Source organism: Haliotis cracherodii, unplaced genomic scaffold (assembly GCF_022045235.1).
Source record: "Haliotis cracherodii isolate W230 unplaced genomic scaffold, xgHalCrac1.p SCAF_11, whole genome shotgun sequence".
NCBI lineage: Eukaryota > Metazoa > Mollusca > Gastropoda > Lepetellida > Haliotidae > Haliotis > Haliotis cracherodii.
In genome coordinates, this window is record NW_027266266.1 from 33,046,714 (window position 1) to 33,061,991 (window position 15,278).

General features: G+C 37.2%; 2 protein-coding genes across 2 annotated transcripts in view; one reads left to right on the forward strand and one right to left on the reverse strand.

Annotated features, from left to right (window-relative positions):
* LOC139456417 (tetratricopeptide repeat protein 28-like) overlaps positions 1-15,278 on the reverse strand; it is a 283,334-nt gene that overhangs the window by 77,343 nt on the left and 190,713 nt on the right. The window contains exon 13 of the mRNA XM_071238117.1: positions 8,248-8,356. Coding sequence (XP_071094218.1) covers positions 8,248-8,356 — 109 coding nt within the window. The remainder of the gene's footprint in view (positions 1-8,247; positions 8,357-15,278) is intronic.
* LOC139455974 (piggyBac transposable element-derived protein 4-like) lies at positions 11,628-13,069 on the forward strand. The gene is made up of 2 exons (XM_071237501.1): positions 11,628-11,820; positions 11,991-13,069. Exons 1-2 carry the CDS (start codon positions 11,628-11,630, stop codon positions 13,067-13,069), a joined length of 1,272 nt encoding a protein of 423 aa, XP_071093602.1.

The following is a 15,278-nucleotide window of genomic DNA, read 5'->3' on the forward strand; positions in this document are numbered from 1 at the left end:
TAAAAATTGAACATTATTGTAATCAAATGCCAGTACGGTACGTAATTTAAGCTGACTTCGAAGCACTTATCAAACCTATAGAAAATACCGAACGCAATACTGATTGTAGTTTTACATACAAAACTGTAGAACATATTCCTTGTGGGTTTGGATATATAGTTTGATTTACAGAGGTCCCGATGCAGCAGGAAAGTTCATAGAATATCTATCAAGAGAGAATAATCAGGGAAAATTTATCATGTAAGAAACCCATGTGTATGACGAGGGATGATTGGAGGGCCTATAAGAAGTCAACGAGTTGTCATGTTTGTAATAAACCCCTGAATGAGGATCCAAAAGAGATCATTGCCACATCACGGGTAATTATCGGGGAGCCGCGCATAACGAGTGTAACTTGAATCTGAAAATGAATTCTCAAACAATACCCATCCCCGTTGTGTTTCATAACCTTAGAGGATATGATTCTCATCTCATCAAGCAAGCTATCTTAAAGACACACAGCGGCTTAACATGCATTCCTAATAATATAGAAAAATATATATCATTCTCGTTGACTAAAACTATACATCATGGGGACAAGGATGGGAAAGCCAGAATATAGCAAAGATTCACAGACTCTGTACAGTTTCTGTTATCTTCCCTGGACAATTTAGCTAATGCGAACGATCCCGATGACTTTACAATAACAAATCAATATACTGATCGGTTAACACAGCATTTGTTGCTAAGAAAAGGTGTATATCCTTACGAATATATGGATGATTGGTCTAGATTACCTAGAAACTGAATTACCACCCCTTGAATTATTATATAGTAACTTGACAGAATCTAAAATAACCGATGCCGATTATGAACACGAGAAAATACACAAGGTAATCTTAATCCCTGGATATAAAACAATGCCTAGCTGAACAAAAAATACAATTTAAACGGTAAATCAACATGTCTGGTGATTTTTTATCTCAAATTTTGAATTTGTACTGACAAATTTTCTCATCACCCGTTCGTTTGCCGGACTTCGCTGAAGGGGTACGGTGTAATTTTTTTCTGCGCATATTATTCAAATTTCTTTTTTTCCAAAACATTGAACCCACTAGAGGGGCGTGCGCATTATACATTGGTGCGCACTATACTCAAGAAAATACATGAAATACATTGGGGGATACAGCTTTTTTTAAAAGGGGGGGTGCAAAATTAAGATCTATTTATTGTCTTTGGTGGTAATTTATACAGAAATAAAGATTATTTTCGAAATAAAAAGGGGTGGGGAGGGGGGGGATGCACCCATGAAATACGTTAAACAGTTTCAAAGACAGTTTGTTGTTTCAGTAAAACATACTGTATTGCTGACAATTTGCTCTACCAGTAAATAAGGAAAAAGTTAACAAACGCTGAAAGATGGCAAGTGATAGGCATGAAAAATGCTGGCATGTCATGCAGGGCCATTGCAAGACAAATGGGTCGTCATCACAGTGTTATCACTCGTTTGATTGTCAAACATGGTCAAACCAATGATGTCAATGACAGGCATAGGTCTGGTAGGCCAAGAAAGACCTCTAACAGAGAGGATAGACATCTTTTAAGACAGATTTAAGACTGCAGTGGATTACCCATCAAAAACTCTCGACGATGACCGTAAGGCGTCGCCTCAGAGCGGCTGGTTATAACGCCAGAAGACCAGTAAAACATCCTCAACTGACTGAGAGGCACATGCGGAATCGTCTGATATGGTGTCGTGCCCATAGCCGATGGAACTTGGCCAACTGGAGAAGGATCCATTGGTCTGACAAGTGTCGAATGCTGCTACGAACTGTTGATGGTCGAATACGTGTTTGGAGGCAACGTAACACTCATTTTACACCAAGGAACATCCAGATGACCTTAGCATGTGGCGGGGGGTCTGTCATGATATGGGGTTGTGTTTCCTTCGGCTGCAAACTTCAACTGGTGACTATTCGTGGAAACCTGAATGGCCAACAATACCAAGATGCCATTCTTCATCCAATGGTAGTCCCTCATTTTGACAACCATCCTCTTCAGACAAGACCTGTTTACAAGGACGATAATGCTAGACCACACAGATTTCAGGCAGTTTGGGCTTATTGGCGTCAAGAAACTATTGCCACTCTTCCTTGGCCAGCCTGTAGTTCAGATCTTAATCCGATTGAGCATCTCTGGGACATTCTTGGCCGGAAAATCAGAAATCATGATCCCCCAGTTCAAAATCTCGCTGGACTTGAAGTCGCACTTCATGAAGAATGGATCCGTTTGCCTCAGAGAAGCATTCAACGACTTGTAATGAGTATTAGGCGTAGGGTTGAAGCTGTGGTCAATGTCCGTGGATCATACACACGTTACTGTCGTTTCTGTCTTGCAATAGACTCTGCACTCCCTAGGGTGTCTATGTGACACCTGATATGGTCTGCTGATATCATGACAGTTACATGACAACAACAAAAATTTCAATGTTTTCTAATCCTTCAATTTCTGGTCTTCAGTAAAATTCCTTTCTACTCATATTCTTTTGGAACACAAGATAAACTTGCTTTGGGACAACTTTTGCATCACATGAGGTTTACATATACGGCTTATAACAATTGTACATCTCGTTATAATAGTCATCATTAAGTGCCAAAGGTAACAGCTCACAAATATGGTGGGTGGTGCTTAACTTTTGTGCATGTGTATATAAAGAAGTCTGTTAATGGGGAGATGAGAAAAGCTAAGGGCGTTAAGAATTATGTAGTAAAAAAGCATATCAAACACGAACAGTATAAAGAAGCATTATTCAATGGTAGAACATTCAAACACGAGATGAAATCTTTAAGAAGTTACAATCACAGGATATATGGATTAAGAATGAACAAGACATAATTATCCCCCTTGGATACAAAGAGATGGATTGATAAGGATGGTGTAACTACCTATGCTTATGGTTATTTAGGGCGGCAATACTGTATCGTTGGGAACTATGAACAACTCTTCTCGTACAAATGCCCTGCCCGGTCCATCTTATAATAAATAGGCTCTCCTTCTTTCATAACCAACCGACTTATGGTATATATCTTAAGGGACCAAATCGGATCGGTTGCGCGACGTAGGCCTCTCTATCTGGAAGTTTTTGTTCTTTACCTCTCCTCGGTGGTGAAGATTCGGAAGTCACAGATTTCATTTTAATCGCATCAGATGGTTTCTTCCCGATTAATCTCATTACTTCATTATTCAGCGCTGATACAACAGCTGATAATCGTGTCACCCATTCGGTTGATTTTAATCTTTCGGATTTCATTTCAATACCAAACAAACGTTCCACTAATATCCGGTTAAATCTTTCAACGATAGCTTGACTACGGCGGGCCTCTTTTTCACCCCGCCTGATTGTGACATTGTGCTTTGTTAACAGTTTAGTTACAGATCCAATAAACTCACGCCAGGATCTACTTGAAATAACTTGGGCCATTTTAGTGGTCCGTGTTGCGGCTCAGTGCATTAGCTACTTCTGTTGAATCTTTCGAGGTTAATGGTTCAGCCTCCTTGTATCGACTAGCCACATCCACTACGGTTAAAGCGTATTTATATGTTTTGCATCTTACCTTATCATGGGGAAGAAACAAAGAGATCAAGCCTGATGAACTTCATTCGCTGTAAAAATATCAAACTTCTTCCTTGGGATATAAGGCGTTGCCGGTAAGTATATTTGCCACATCGCTTGTTTCTTTAGCCAATCCTTGGCCACATCTTTAGATACCTTAGCCGCAGTGGCTAATTTTTGTAATGCTCCTACACCTTTTCAACATCGTCGTGGGCTATAGTAAATTTTATCCATTATTAATCAATATTGATGATTCTTTTAACACGAATCATGACGATCGTTGAATCGCATCATCATTTTGGCATAAAAAATTCCCTCTGTAGTAGCAGTATAGGTACATAAATCTGGCTCCAGTGGAAGTGGTCCAGAATCCCCATTACTTATACTACTCCAGCAGTCCAGACAGACACCACCCATGCAATGCTTCATCAGAGGCTGACATGACCCATGCGCACTGTGAGGATTCCTCACACTCCTCAGATCTACAGTGTTTGTCTTGTCATCTGTCTGTTGTTGGTTCAATTATTTTATTGCCTATGAACTTTCTTAATGCCAGATGAGAGAATAAACATATAAACTGTGTGTTGTTATTACAGAAGTGCTCTACTCAGTGCTGATAAGCGGTGCTATTTGTGTTTTATCAAGTCCAAGTCCAAGTCTAAGTGCAAGTCAAGTCAAGTCATGGAGTTGCAGTTTTGGCTAGGGGTCAGAAGTCGTATTAATTTGGAGACACATTAATTACAAGATTTACAGTATATTTTTGTTACAGTTAACTCTTGCTTTAAAATATCATGCATATTTTGCTCACTATGTCTTGAGATCCCACATCATAGACATCAGCTATTACAATTTAATTGTGTTCACTGCACAAGATTTAGCAACAAACCTGCTAAATTTTGTTATGTTGGTACACTGTTGGTTTCATTGTCTTTTTAATATTGACTTATGATTATGTTACTTGTTAAATGAATGGAAATATATCTGAGTTAAAGAACAATAGTTAAGCCATATCCAGATAATCTAGTTTCATACCTGTTTTCAGTGTGTGACAGTCCCAAACATTGCTGGTAAAGTGGGCCAGCTAGCCTCAGAAGTTATCAGCCAGTTTCAAATTTCACTAGCCAAAGAAACTGAACTGATCATTTTGTAAGAAACTTTCATACCTCACCTGTTTTTTCATACTCCCATTTTGGGTCCTTTTTCTCTTCATCACTCATTTGTCACTTATGATAAGGGCCAAGTTTTCCTTCCCCGAAAAAGGAATGCAAGTTGTGCTGTTGAGACATTTTGGGCATATCAAGAACTCATGGTCAGAAATATATTGTCAAAATATTCTCTCCCAAAAAAGTAGAGGTTCATAAATATACTGAACTGCAAAAGAAACATAACCATGGAAAGATATATGAGAAACCGTTTTTGTCCAAACACTGTAAACATACTTTGAGATATATTATAAAGATGAAACTTGGGAAAACTGATCATCAAGGTTGAAATTAAAGTGTCAAATGTTCTTAAAGTGAAACACAACATTAATCTCTGATAAAATGGCATCACAAGTCAGTATCTCGTGTGTCCGCCGTGTGCATTGATGACTGCCGTGCAACGTCGATACATGGAATGGATGAGGGAGTTGATGAAGGTCATAGGCACTTGAGCCCACACCCTGAGGAATGCCTAACGCAGTTCAGCTGCAGTTGTCGGCCTTGGTCGGACATCATTCTCGTCTTTGAATCTCGTCCCACAGGTGCTCAATGGGATTAAAAATTGGGACTGAGGGCAGGCCACTGCATGGTTCTGATGACATTCTGCTGGAGAAAGTCTCTTGTTGCTCTCTCAGTGTGGGCGCTGGCGTTATCATGCTGAAACTTGTGGTTGTGGCGATGAGGTATGGCGTGTGGTCTCAAGACTTGATCAATGTACCGAGCTGCTGTGACACCATTGCCTCTCCCTGGACCAATGTTCTGGAAGACCACAGGGCCGACCTTCTGTGCAAGACCAATTCCACCCCACATCATGATGCTCGGACCACCCCAGGGGTCTCTCTCACCAACACAAGCATCCGAATAACGTTTACCACAGCGTCGCAAGACTCTAAGAGGTAAACCCCGTCATCAGCAGCTGTGTTATGACTCAAACACACACCCCAAAGTTCACAATCAATTTTCAGCATCAGCCAGGTCTGGCTTTCTTTCAAACTCTTACTGGGCACAACGTTTATTTCAAGTGAAATGACATTGCTGTAGCTGCCATTTTCTGCAGTTTGTAAAACCAAGGGATGTCACGAGTCCCCACGTTGATATAGTTGGCTTTAAATAGTTTAAATTTGATGTTTAATGGATTGTTTTGTTATAATTTATCTGTCATTACGCATCATGGTAAATTTGCTCACATGAGGCACTGTCTTCATCAACTGATGAACGTCACCAATCAAATCATTCCTTAAGTGCATGTCTTGTTTAATCAAGCAATCAGCGAGCTTGAATCACGAGTAATGACATCATGGTTCTCATATTTCTGTATAGCTTTGTTGTAAAATATTCAATTTCACCAGCTCATAAACAATTTGCCTGAAATTTTAAGCCCCTAAAACAATTTATTGACAAACACCTCTGGGGAGAGGGATGAGCACTGATGACCCCTCATATCATCTGTGCATCTCCTAGGACTGCACTTCCAGCAAAGCTTGTGTGGATCTGTGGTGATCATAAAGTGACCATACTTCTTGCAGGAAGATGATGTAGAAGGGGTTAGCATCACCATGCTGATTCAACATACTTCTATGCTACGTAACTATGTGTGACTAAGGTAAACAAAAATATAATTTTCTTCAGCTGGATCTCAGAATAATAACAACAATAACCTTTGTTTTACTTAAGATCTAATAATAATGTAACAGCTACCAAATGTAATGTGCTGTGTCAACTTAGAATTTATTTCATTGTTGCCACGAGCACACACAGGAAAAAAGTAAGATTTTCCCACCTCACGTATGCACATGAGGTAAGAGTAGCAAGATACAATTACTTGCACAAATGATTTTGGATAGTCGACAGTAAAGAGCACTTCTGTTGAAAATCTGAAATTTAATAGTGTGATGACAGCCAAAATACAGGATTTATGGCTATGATGTAACAGAGGTGGGTTATTCACAAGAATGATGTAACAGAGGTAGGTTATTCACAAGAATTACAAACTTACAACAAATCACACTGACATAAAATCTTTAAGAGAAGAAGTCTGCCTGTCAAATGTCAGCTTCGTCAATCGTCAGTCAAGCAGTAGCAGAGAGGAATATAAAATAGGATTGTAAAAGCGCAATGGTCCTGCAAAGGTCAGTATCAGGGTTACTGGGGGTCACTTGGTCATGTACTTACCGGTAATAAGCAGTCCCTCACAAGAAAGAGTTGGGCCTTGGCCCAATGAACATGATGGTAGGCAAGTTTACAGTGGGGTCTGAGATATGCTCTTCCAATATTTAACAACTTTCATTTATATTGACCATGATAGCATATAACTCTAGTGACACCAACTATAATGTTGTAAAGGCTGAATCAAGGTAAAAATTCATAATATCACAAAAATGGAACACACATATAAGGCCCCACTACAAACTCCACCTGTGCCAAATTTCAATAGATATTAAAAAAAGGTGGCCGATTTATATTCATTAATGGGTTCCTAAATAAGGCCACTGAGGTGACCATGTTTTGATAGAATAAAACAATTTATCAGGAATCAACTTGCTCAGTAATGAAATCAATCTACTCTCTGCCACCTGTGATGCTCAATTTAACCAGATTTGAGACCTGTGCCACCACATTAGCAAATTTATAGTGCAGCAATTTTTGTGTATTAGTTGCAGCTTAACTAATAGTAAGGAAGAGAATATATACTCCAAAACATTGTATTCCTCATAATAAAGAAGTTGACATCCATATATTCTCTTCCTTATATGTATCACTTCTAAATGCCTTTCAAAGACCTGACTAATAGTAGTACATAGGGTAACCTTTTTACTTGGTCATAAACACTACAATGCTCTTTGACTGATCATTCAAAATTCTCTTCAGGCTGTTATATTTGTTGGCGTCTGATTCATGGTGATCGCCTCTGTGGCCTTGCAGATGGAGCATTAGTCTGGAGAGTGGAAGTTTGGTGGTCCAATCTCCTGGCTGCATCACACCAACAGAAGTTAAAAGATGGTACTTGTTCTTACCATGCCTGGTATTTGGCACTTGGCTGATAAAACAAGGACCGGTTGGCACAAAGTCAGTGTAATGCGTCAAATTGGGGCATCCTTGTTAAACTGGCATTGGCATCTCAGTGGGCTAGTATTATGAAACCAGCAACACACACACACACACTCTTGTGCATGCATATCCCTATATAAATGCAATAAATCAGTAAACCCCATTACACCTCATCTAGCATATATGTTTTGTGTTTACAGTTGTTACAGACTACAATGGCAGTTCATGAACTTGATCTAGGGATGGAACTGAAGCTGGGTGATGGTTTCTTACAAGTCTTTGAGCAAGATAGTAAACAGGTTGTCACACACCTTATTTTACTTGGTGAAATATAAAAATAAATGGTGAGGTCCCAAAGGCAGGTAGCCATCACAAGTGATATAAAAATCTCAAATAGGTAGTTACCAAAAGAAGCCAGGAATTCATGACACCCCGCTGTACGCCAAAGTCCAACATTCACAAGGACATCAATTGCTGCTTCCTTGGCAACAAGCTTGTTTAAGATCATACGCATCTAAAATGACAAAGAGAAACAAGCTGATATCACTTGACATAAAACTGCAGAAAACATAAAAAAAGAATAATGGAAAAGCTGAAGCTGAAATTGATATATTTTGAAAGGAGCCATCAAGTAAGGATAGTGTGGCAGTTTCTTTGCTGTGCCATATTGTGTCCTTGATGTGAGAACAGTAAACTACCAATGTACCATATATTGCTGTCTATAAGGCAACTCCCCTGTACAAGCCTTCAAAATTGAAGCTTATTCATATGCCCTGTCTATATAGGGAATCGGAATGAAGTACATCACCAGTGCATACACAATCCCTATATTTGCAATAAAAAATGTTTGTTTTCCGAAGAAAAACATAACATCTTATCAGCGAATTCAGGGAAACAAACAGATCATAACAATTAAACTTGGTCAATACAAATTTAAAATTGACATGATGATTTACCAATTAAATTCTAATTCCTGTTCTGCTTGGCATTGTTTTTATATGCAGAGATTAAGATTACCATGTGTATTGTCTCGTAAACTAAGCCTGAAGCATACAAAGTATATGTACTTTGGTACAGCTGATCGCTATTGCTGGACATTTTTTTGTATGGAACAATTTGACGAATCACTATCGATGCTCCCGTGTTCGCAATAGCGAAAACTTTATGTTGACATACAGTCAAGTCTCGTTAATTCGACACTCATTAATCTGACCCTAATGATGGGGACCGATTAAATCAGTGCTATTTAGCTTTTAGCTTTAGAGGTTGCATGTATAGAAGACATATTCTGCTAACAATGTAACATGACAATATGAATATTTCATTTTTCATTTTGTTATTACAAAATGTTTGTGTCCTTATCCATCTTGTAGTTGCCGGTTTTAGGTCACAAACATTGGTACTACTTAATTTTGTTTATCTGACATAATCATATGCAACCAACCATGTCGGATTAACGGGACTTGACTGTATAATAGTGAATGAATGTTAGCAATATTGAATGAAATTTGGAATACTATTCTTTAAAGCTCTGCACGCTAACGTCGAACCCATTCGACAGAGGTGTCAATCCCCGTGCATCTGATGTCGAACCCATTCGACAGGCCAATAGCACCCCAAAATAAAACTCGCCATATCTATTTACCAAGAAGTCTTTGTGTAACATTTAAATTAAATATGACATGCATAAATGCTCAGCTTGCTAAATATAAAAACTTTTAGTAGTTTATTTACCTAAGATAGAAAATCCTGTGAGTTAAAAAAGTATCGGTCAAATTACTCAACATACAACCATGAGTAACGGCCATTGTTGACACTTGTGCACTTCACGTTGAACAGCATGCAATCCGATATTTTCTTTAAATGTTATATTTTTTTTCATTTGATCATAACATTTTGTCCTACTATGAAATAAAAACACTTAAGTACCTTAATTTGTAAAAATTAGCAACTTTCGCTTTAATTAATCATAAACAAAAATAATCTGGGGCGTTACATCATCGATTGGATGAGACGGACACGATCATGGCAACGGTGGTAAACAAACAACTTGACATGAACCGCGATCCCGTAATAACATAACAGACCATTTTTAATATGTAACTTAATTTTCTAAATAACAATGCATTTATCAGTCCTTTTAAAAATTATCTAATATTAAGACGAGTTTGTAAATGGTTTCGTTAGACAACTTTCGTGTGACCAGCTGAGCTGATGACGAGCGTAGGTGACACGTGTGGGCGTATGGCAAGCCGTTTTCACATTTATTACGGAATTACAGATATCTTCAATTGTTTTAAAGATATCTTGAAATGAATTGGAGATATCTTGAATGGAATTGGAGATATCTTAAATGCAGATAATTGTAGATATATGCAATAAAATTTGAGATATCTTTAGTTGTTTTAAAGATATCTTGAAAAGAATTGCTGATATCTTAAATTCGATTATTGATATCAAAATATGATTTGAAGATATCAAAATGTCATTTTTTGTTAAGTCATTAATTCAATTCCTGATATTTTGAAACTAAATACAGATATCAAAAATTAATTATTGATATCTTCAGTTGCTGCCATTATTAAAGATGTTACATTAATAATGTTACTTAAATTAGATAACTGATATCAATAATTGATATAAAGATATCATCAAAAGTATTAATGATATCTTTAATTGGATGTTTGATATCAGTAATGGTCAGAATTAATGATATCTGGAATTGAATTAAAGATATCTCTAATTGAATTAAAGATATCTGTAATGCATTTGTGGATATGTATAACTTGTTTCAAGATATCTTGAATTGAATTTAAGATATGTTTAATTTATTTCTAATATATTTTTATACTGTAGGATGGTAATTATTTAATGGTATCTTAAATACATTTAGAGATATCACAAACTAGTTTGTTGATTTCACCGTAACATTTTAAGATATCAGTAATTGTATTATGGATATCAGAAATGAATTTAAGATATCTTTGATTATTTTTTTAAATCTTAAAAACATTATTGACATCTTTAAATAAAATACCGATATCTTTAAAACAATTTAAGATATCTGTAATTCCGTAATAAATGAGAAAACGGCTTGCCATATGGGCGTGGCATAACTCATGATTTGTTTTATTGAAATACGACCACCAATAAGCTAATTTCTCAGTTAATAAATGAACATACGTGATAACACACAAATGATGAACGAAATATTATTAAGACTAAAGGATGCAATAACAAAATATGATGTACATAACAAGAAATAATCAAAATAATTGCAATTGTATTCACGCCTTCTAAAAGCGGACAAACACGCCTCGAGATATGAGTTGGCATCGAGAAAGTTCCAGAATATTGTTTTCCCGCCAAATAATAAGGAAATGACGTAATAATCTATTTTGAACATCTTCACTTGTTTATTTGTGTTTGACCTGGGTAGTTACGGTTGATAGAAATCTTGACATTTACTGTATTATTTTGCTCTCCGCCCATACTCAAGAAAACGTTTGAAGTTACATAATGGCTTCTGCGATCGAAGATTTTCGTGAAATTTTCGGAAATTCGGATAGCGAGGGTGACGACGAATTTTTGGGGTTCGATGATCTAAATTTGGAGGAAGTGGACAATTTGGACATTGAAGACGCTGAAGAAGAAATTTTGGAGGATCCTTCAGTCGGAGCAAGTGAAACACCGTGGCTACGAGATTTGTCGACCGGTCGGGGCCTAGAAATATAGGTGAAAATTTGAGTGAGTATGAAGCTTTCTCACTTTTTTTCAGTGATGAAATGTTTGATTTACTTGTCACTGAAACCAACAGGTATGCGGCTCAAGTTTTAGCCAATAAGATCGACACGTTGAAATTACATTCACGTGTGAATAATTGGAAAAATGTTGACACCTCCGAAATGAGGGCTTTCATTTCTATCTTGTTTGTGATGGGCCTGTCAAAGAAGCCATCTTATGAATCGTACTGGTCAAGTGACCCACTAATTGAATGTAAAGGGTTCAAAGCTATCATGTCCAGGGACAGGTTTATGCAGATTCTTATGTTTTTTCATTTAAATGACAATGCCCAAGACTTCCCCAAAGAGGATCCAAGGCATGACAAATTATTCAAATAAGACCTCTAATGACAATTCTTGTTTCAGGATGGCAGAGGCACTTTCAACCAGACAGGGAGGTATCTGTTGATGAAAGTATGATAGCATACAAGAGTCAAACAGGTTTGCTGCAATATATGCCAAATAAGCCTCATAAGTGGGGGATCAAGTCATGGGGTTTGGCAGACAGCAGGACCGGGTACATGTGGAACTGGCAGGTTTATACTGGGAGACAGGAGGGAGGGAGACCACATGGTTTGACTTACGAGGTTGTCACATCATTGTGTCAACCACTGTATGGTAAGGGTCATCATGTCTACATGGACAATTTTTTCATTTCTCCCACTCTCTTCCAGGAATTATCTGACAACCAGACAGGTGCTTGTGGAACACTGAGGGCCTACCGACTGGATGTACCGCAGCCTGTCAAGGATGCTCGACCCAAGGCTGGTGATGATCCGCATTTATTTCGTGATAATGAATTCTTGTACATCACATGGACAGAAAAAAGAAAAGTCAACCTCTTGACCAGTATTCATAATGGTTCTTGTTTTTTTAAAAGAGTAAGATCAAAAGCTTCACCAAACTGCTTCAGGGAGGTAAGAAAGCCCAAAGCAGTTCAGTTGTACAGTCAGCACATGGGAGGCGTGGACCTGGCAGACAAGCAGCTGCAGTATAACATGGTGCTCCACAGGTGTTGTAGGTGGTGGAAAAAGGTATTTTTGTACCTCATGGAACTTTCTTTCAATAATGCACTTGTCATCTTCAAAGCTGCAAACCCAGGTAAGAGGGTCAATTCTGAGAAATTTACATTGGTCATTGCAACAAAGTTTCTGGAGGGATATGATCGACTTGGAGTAGTAAAGCCTGGGCATCCTGCAGCCAGTTTGGAGCGTCCTGCCAGACTTACAGCTCGTCATTTCCCAGGTAAGACACAGGAAAACAAAAACAAAGGTAAGATGTCATGCAATGATTGTGTCGTGTGTTCCAACAGAACTGCAAGAAGGCATCAGACCACCTTCATTTGCAAGAGCTGCAATGTTTACATGTGCCCTGTTCCATGTTTTGAAAGGTATCATTCCTTAGTAAATTATAGAATAACATGCAACCCAGGTCTTCATGATTAAAAGCCAACATGTACTGTTATATGTTATTTATCATGTTCATGTTACTGTTTACAGTTATGGTTGTTAGACCATCATTTTTTTTGCAAACATAATACAAAAAAAATAATTCTATGCCAATCAAATGTATATACATGTTAATGATAGTGTTACTGTTTCTCTCTATTGTTTATGTATTTAGTAATTATTTTTTTTGCACATAAATTGTTTCATGAAAAAATATTAATTAATGGTACTAAATACTGACTTATTCAAATGCTCCCTTCGAGCATCAATGGCAGAGACACCTGAGTATACACTATGATATACCTGGAAAGTCCTTGCCTGACATATTAAAGAAGAAAAAATGGCAATATAACAGTGACTGAAAATGTTACAAGGTGCAAATAATTCAGCATTAATAAACCTATCTTCAATTTGCAACCAAGGAGGAATTTTAAATGTTGATATAGCCTAATTTTAATTATAGAGGGTATGTGAAATTGTTCTATATTCAGTTATGCTATAGATTCTGGATAATGTCTATAAAGTAAAGGCAAAAATAAGTAAAATATCTCCAATTTTATATATAACTAAAATTGTTTATATTTTTGAACATGTTTTAGTATATGCATCATGCAGTTGAGAATATCAATCAAAAGCATGAATGTTATTGTGAGACAAACATTTTTTCATGCCCTTTTTCGCGCACCTGTTGTGGAGTGTGATCATTGCGGATTCACTATATCCAGAGACGTATTGCGTGGAGCACAATTATTATTGTGCAAAAATTTATCAGCGTGTACATCGCAGAAACATGAATCATATCCATTTATGTTAAATGTAACATCGAATGGTCATTCTTAAATAAAAGTTTAAATAAAAGATACCGTGAAACATGCATGTGGAATGTTGATTCATCGTCTACCGTTTCCGGGTAACGGGAGCATGCAAGGTCAAACGGATTAAATAATACATCAATTATATCGTCAAAGTCATATTTTTATTTCATATTAGTGGTGATTATTGATAGTATGTATTGATTTGTGTTAATTCTGTATGTGACAGGCGAACTATTTCAAAATTTACTGTAATTGTTTTGTTACGAAAGATTACCAGCAGACTACCCCTGTCTGTGACATCACATCCGGTGACCTTTGCACTTACTGAAATATTGCTATCAGAGTTCACAATCTTTATTTTCGTTTTACTTTCGTCATATTAAACGGAAACTGACAAATGAATCGTTCATGGAATGAGAAGATCGCCAACTTTTGCCAAGGCTGTATGTGAAGGCAATGTTAACTTTGTTGATATCAAAATAGCAATAAGTTATGCAGAGGTCGTGCGAAGCACGCCATGTTTGATTTTCATACGTCTGCTAGCATCATGACACGGGATTTACTTATTTGTATACCGTCAATATTCAACCAAAACACTTGAAATTAGGATTGAGGAATATTTGTAAGTCATTTATTGTTTCCTGCAAATTTAATAACATGACACGTTAGATTAACCTGAATGTTCGTATTTCTGCAACTGACATGAAGACCTCGAAAATTAAGTGTTTTTTTCTATTTACGTTTGGATAATAAATTTACTGAAATGATTCATAATTTACCAGCGCGTTGTTATTTGCCGATAAAAAAAAATCAAATTTTTACTCAATTAAAATAAGATATCGGAGATGTGATTATGGAAATCAATTTGCACAAATGTTACGATATTAAAGGTTCCTAGCATGAAACGCAAACCACCTTCAATAATGTAATTCAGGTAAGTTCAAGAAAATTTACAAATTTTGTGTTCGTTTTGGTCTTAACCTTGGTATGATTGAAAACATCGGGATATTTTTATATAGTACTATGTAGTTAACTATCATGAATAAATGTGCAAAATATTTTTTCAATTGGCCCTTGTTTGATGAGGCACAGACTGTTTGAAATCACCCACCCTCTTTAGAGCGCCTTATGGTGAAATTAATCCAGCAGGCAGGGGTAAGAAGTGTGAAAATAATTCAGCAGGCTAAAGGTTAAACTGGCTGAAATATGTCTGAAGTGTTACCTTATTCCCTTTTGTCGCTGTGTGTGTATCTGACCAGATTTTTTAACATTATGACAGGACGCGCAGAATCTTAACAAATGTGACATCTCATAGACAGGGTTAGAGTAGCTTCCCTTTGATGAAGGGCAGTTACTCGAGCAGACAGACCAATGGACTGCCACAATACACA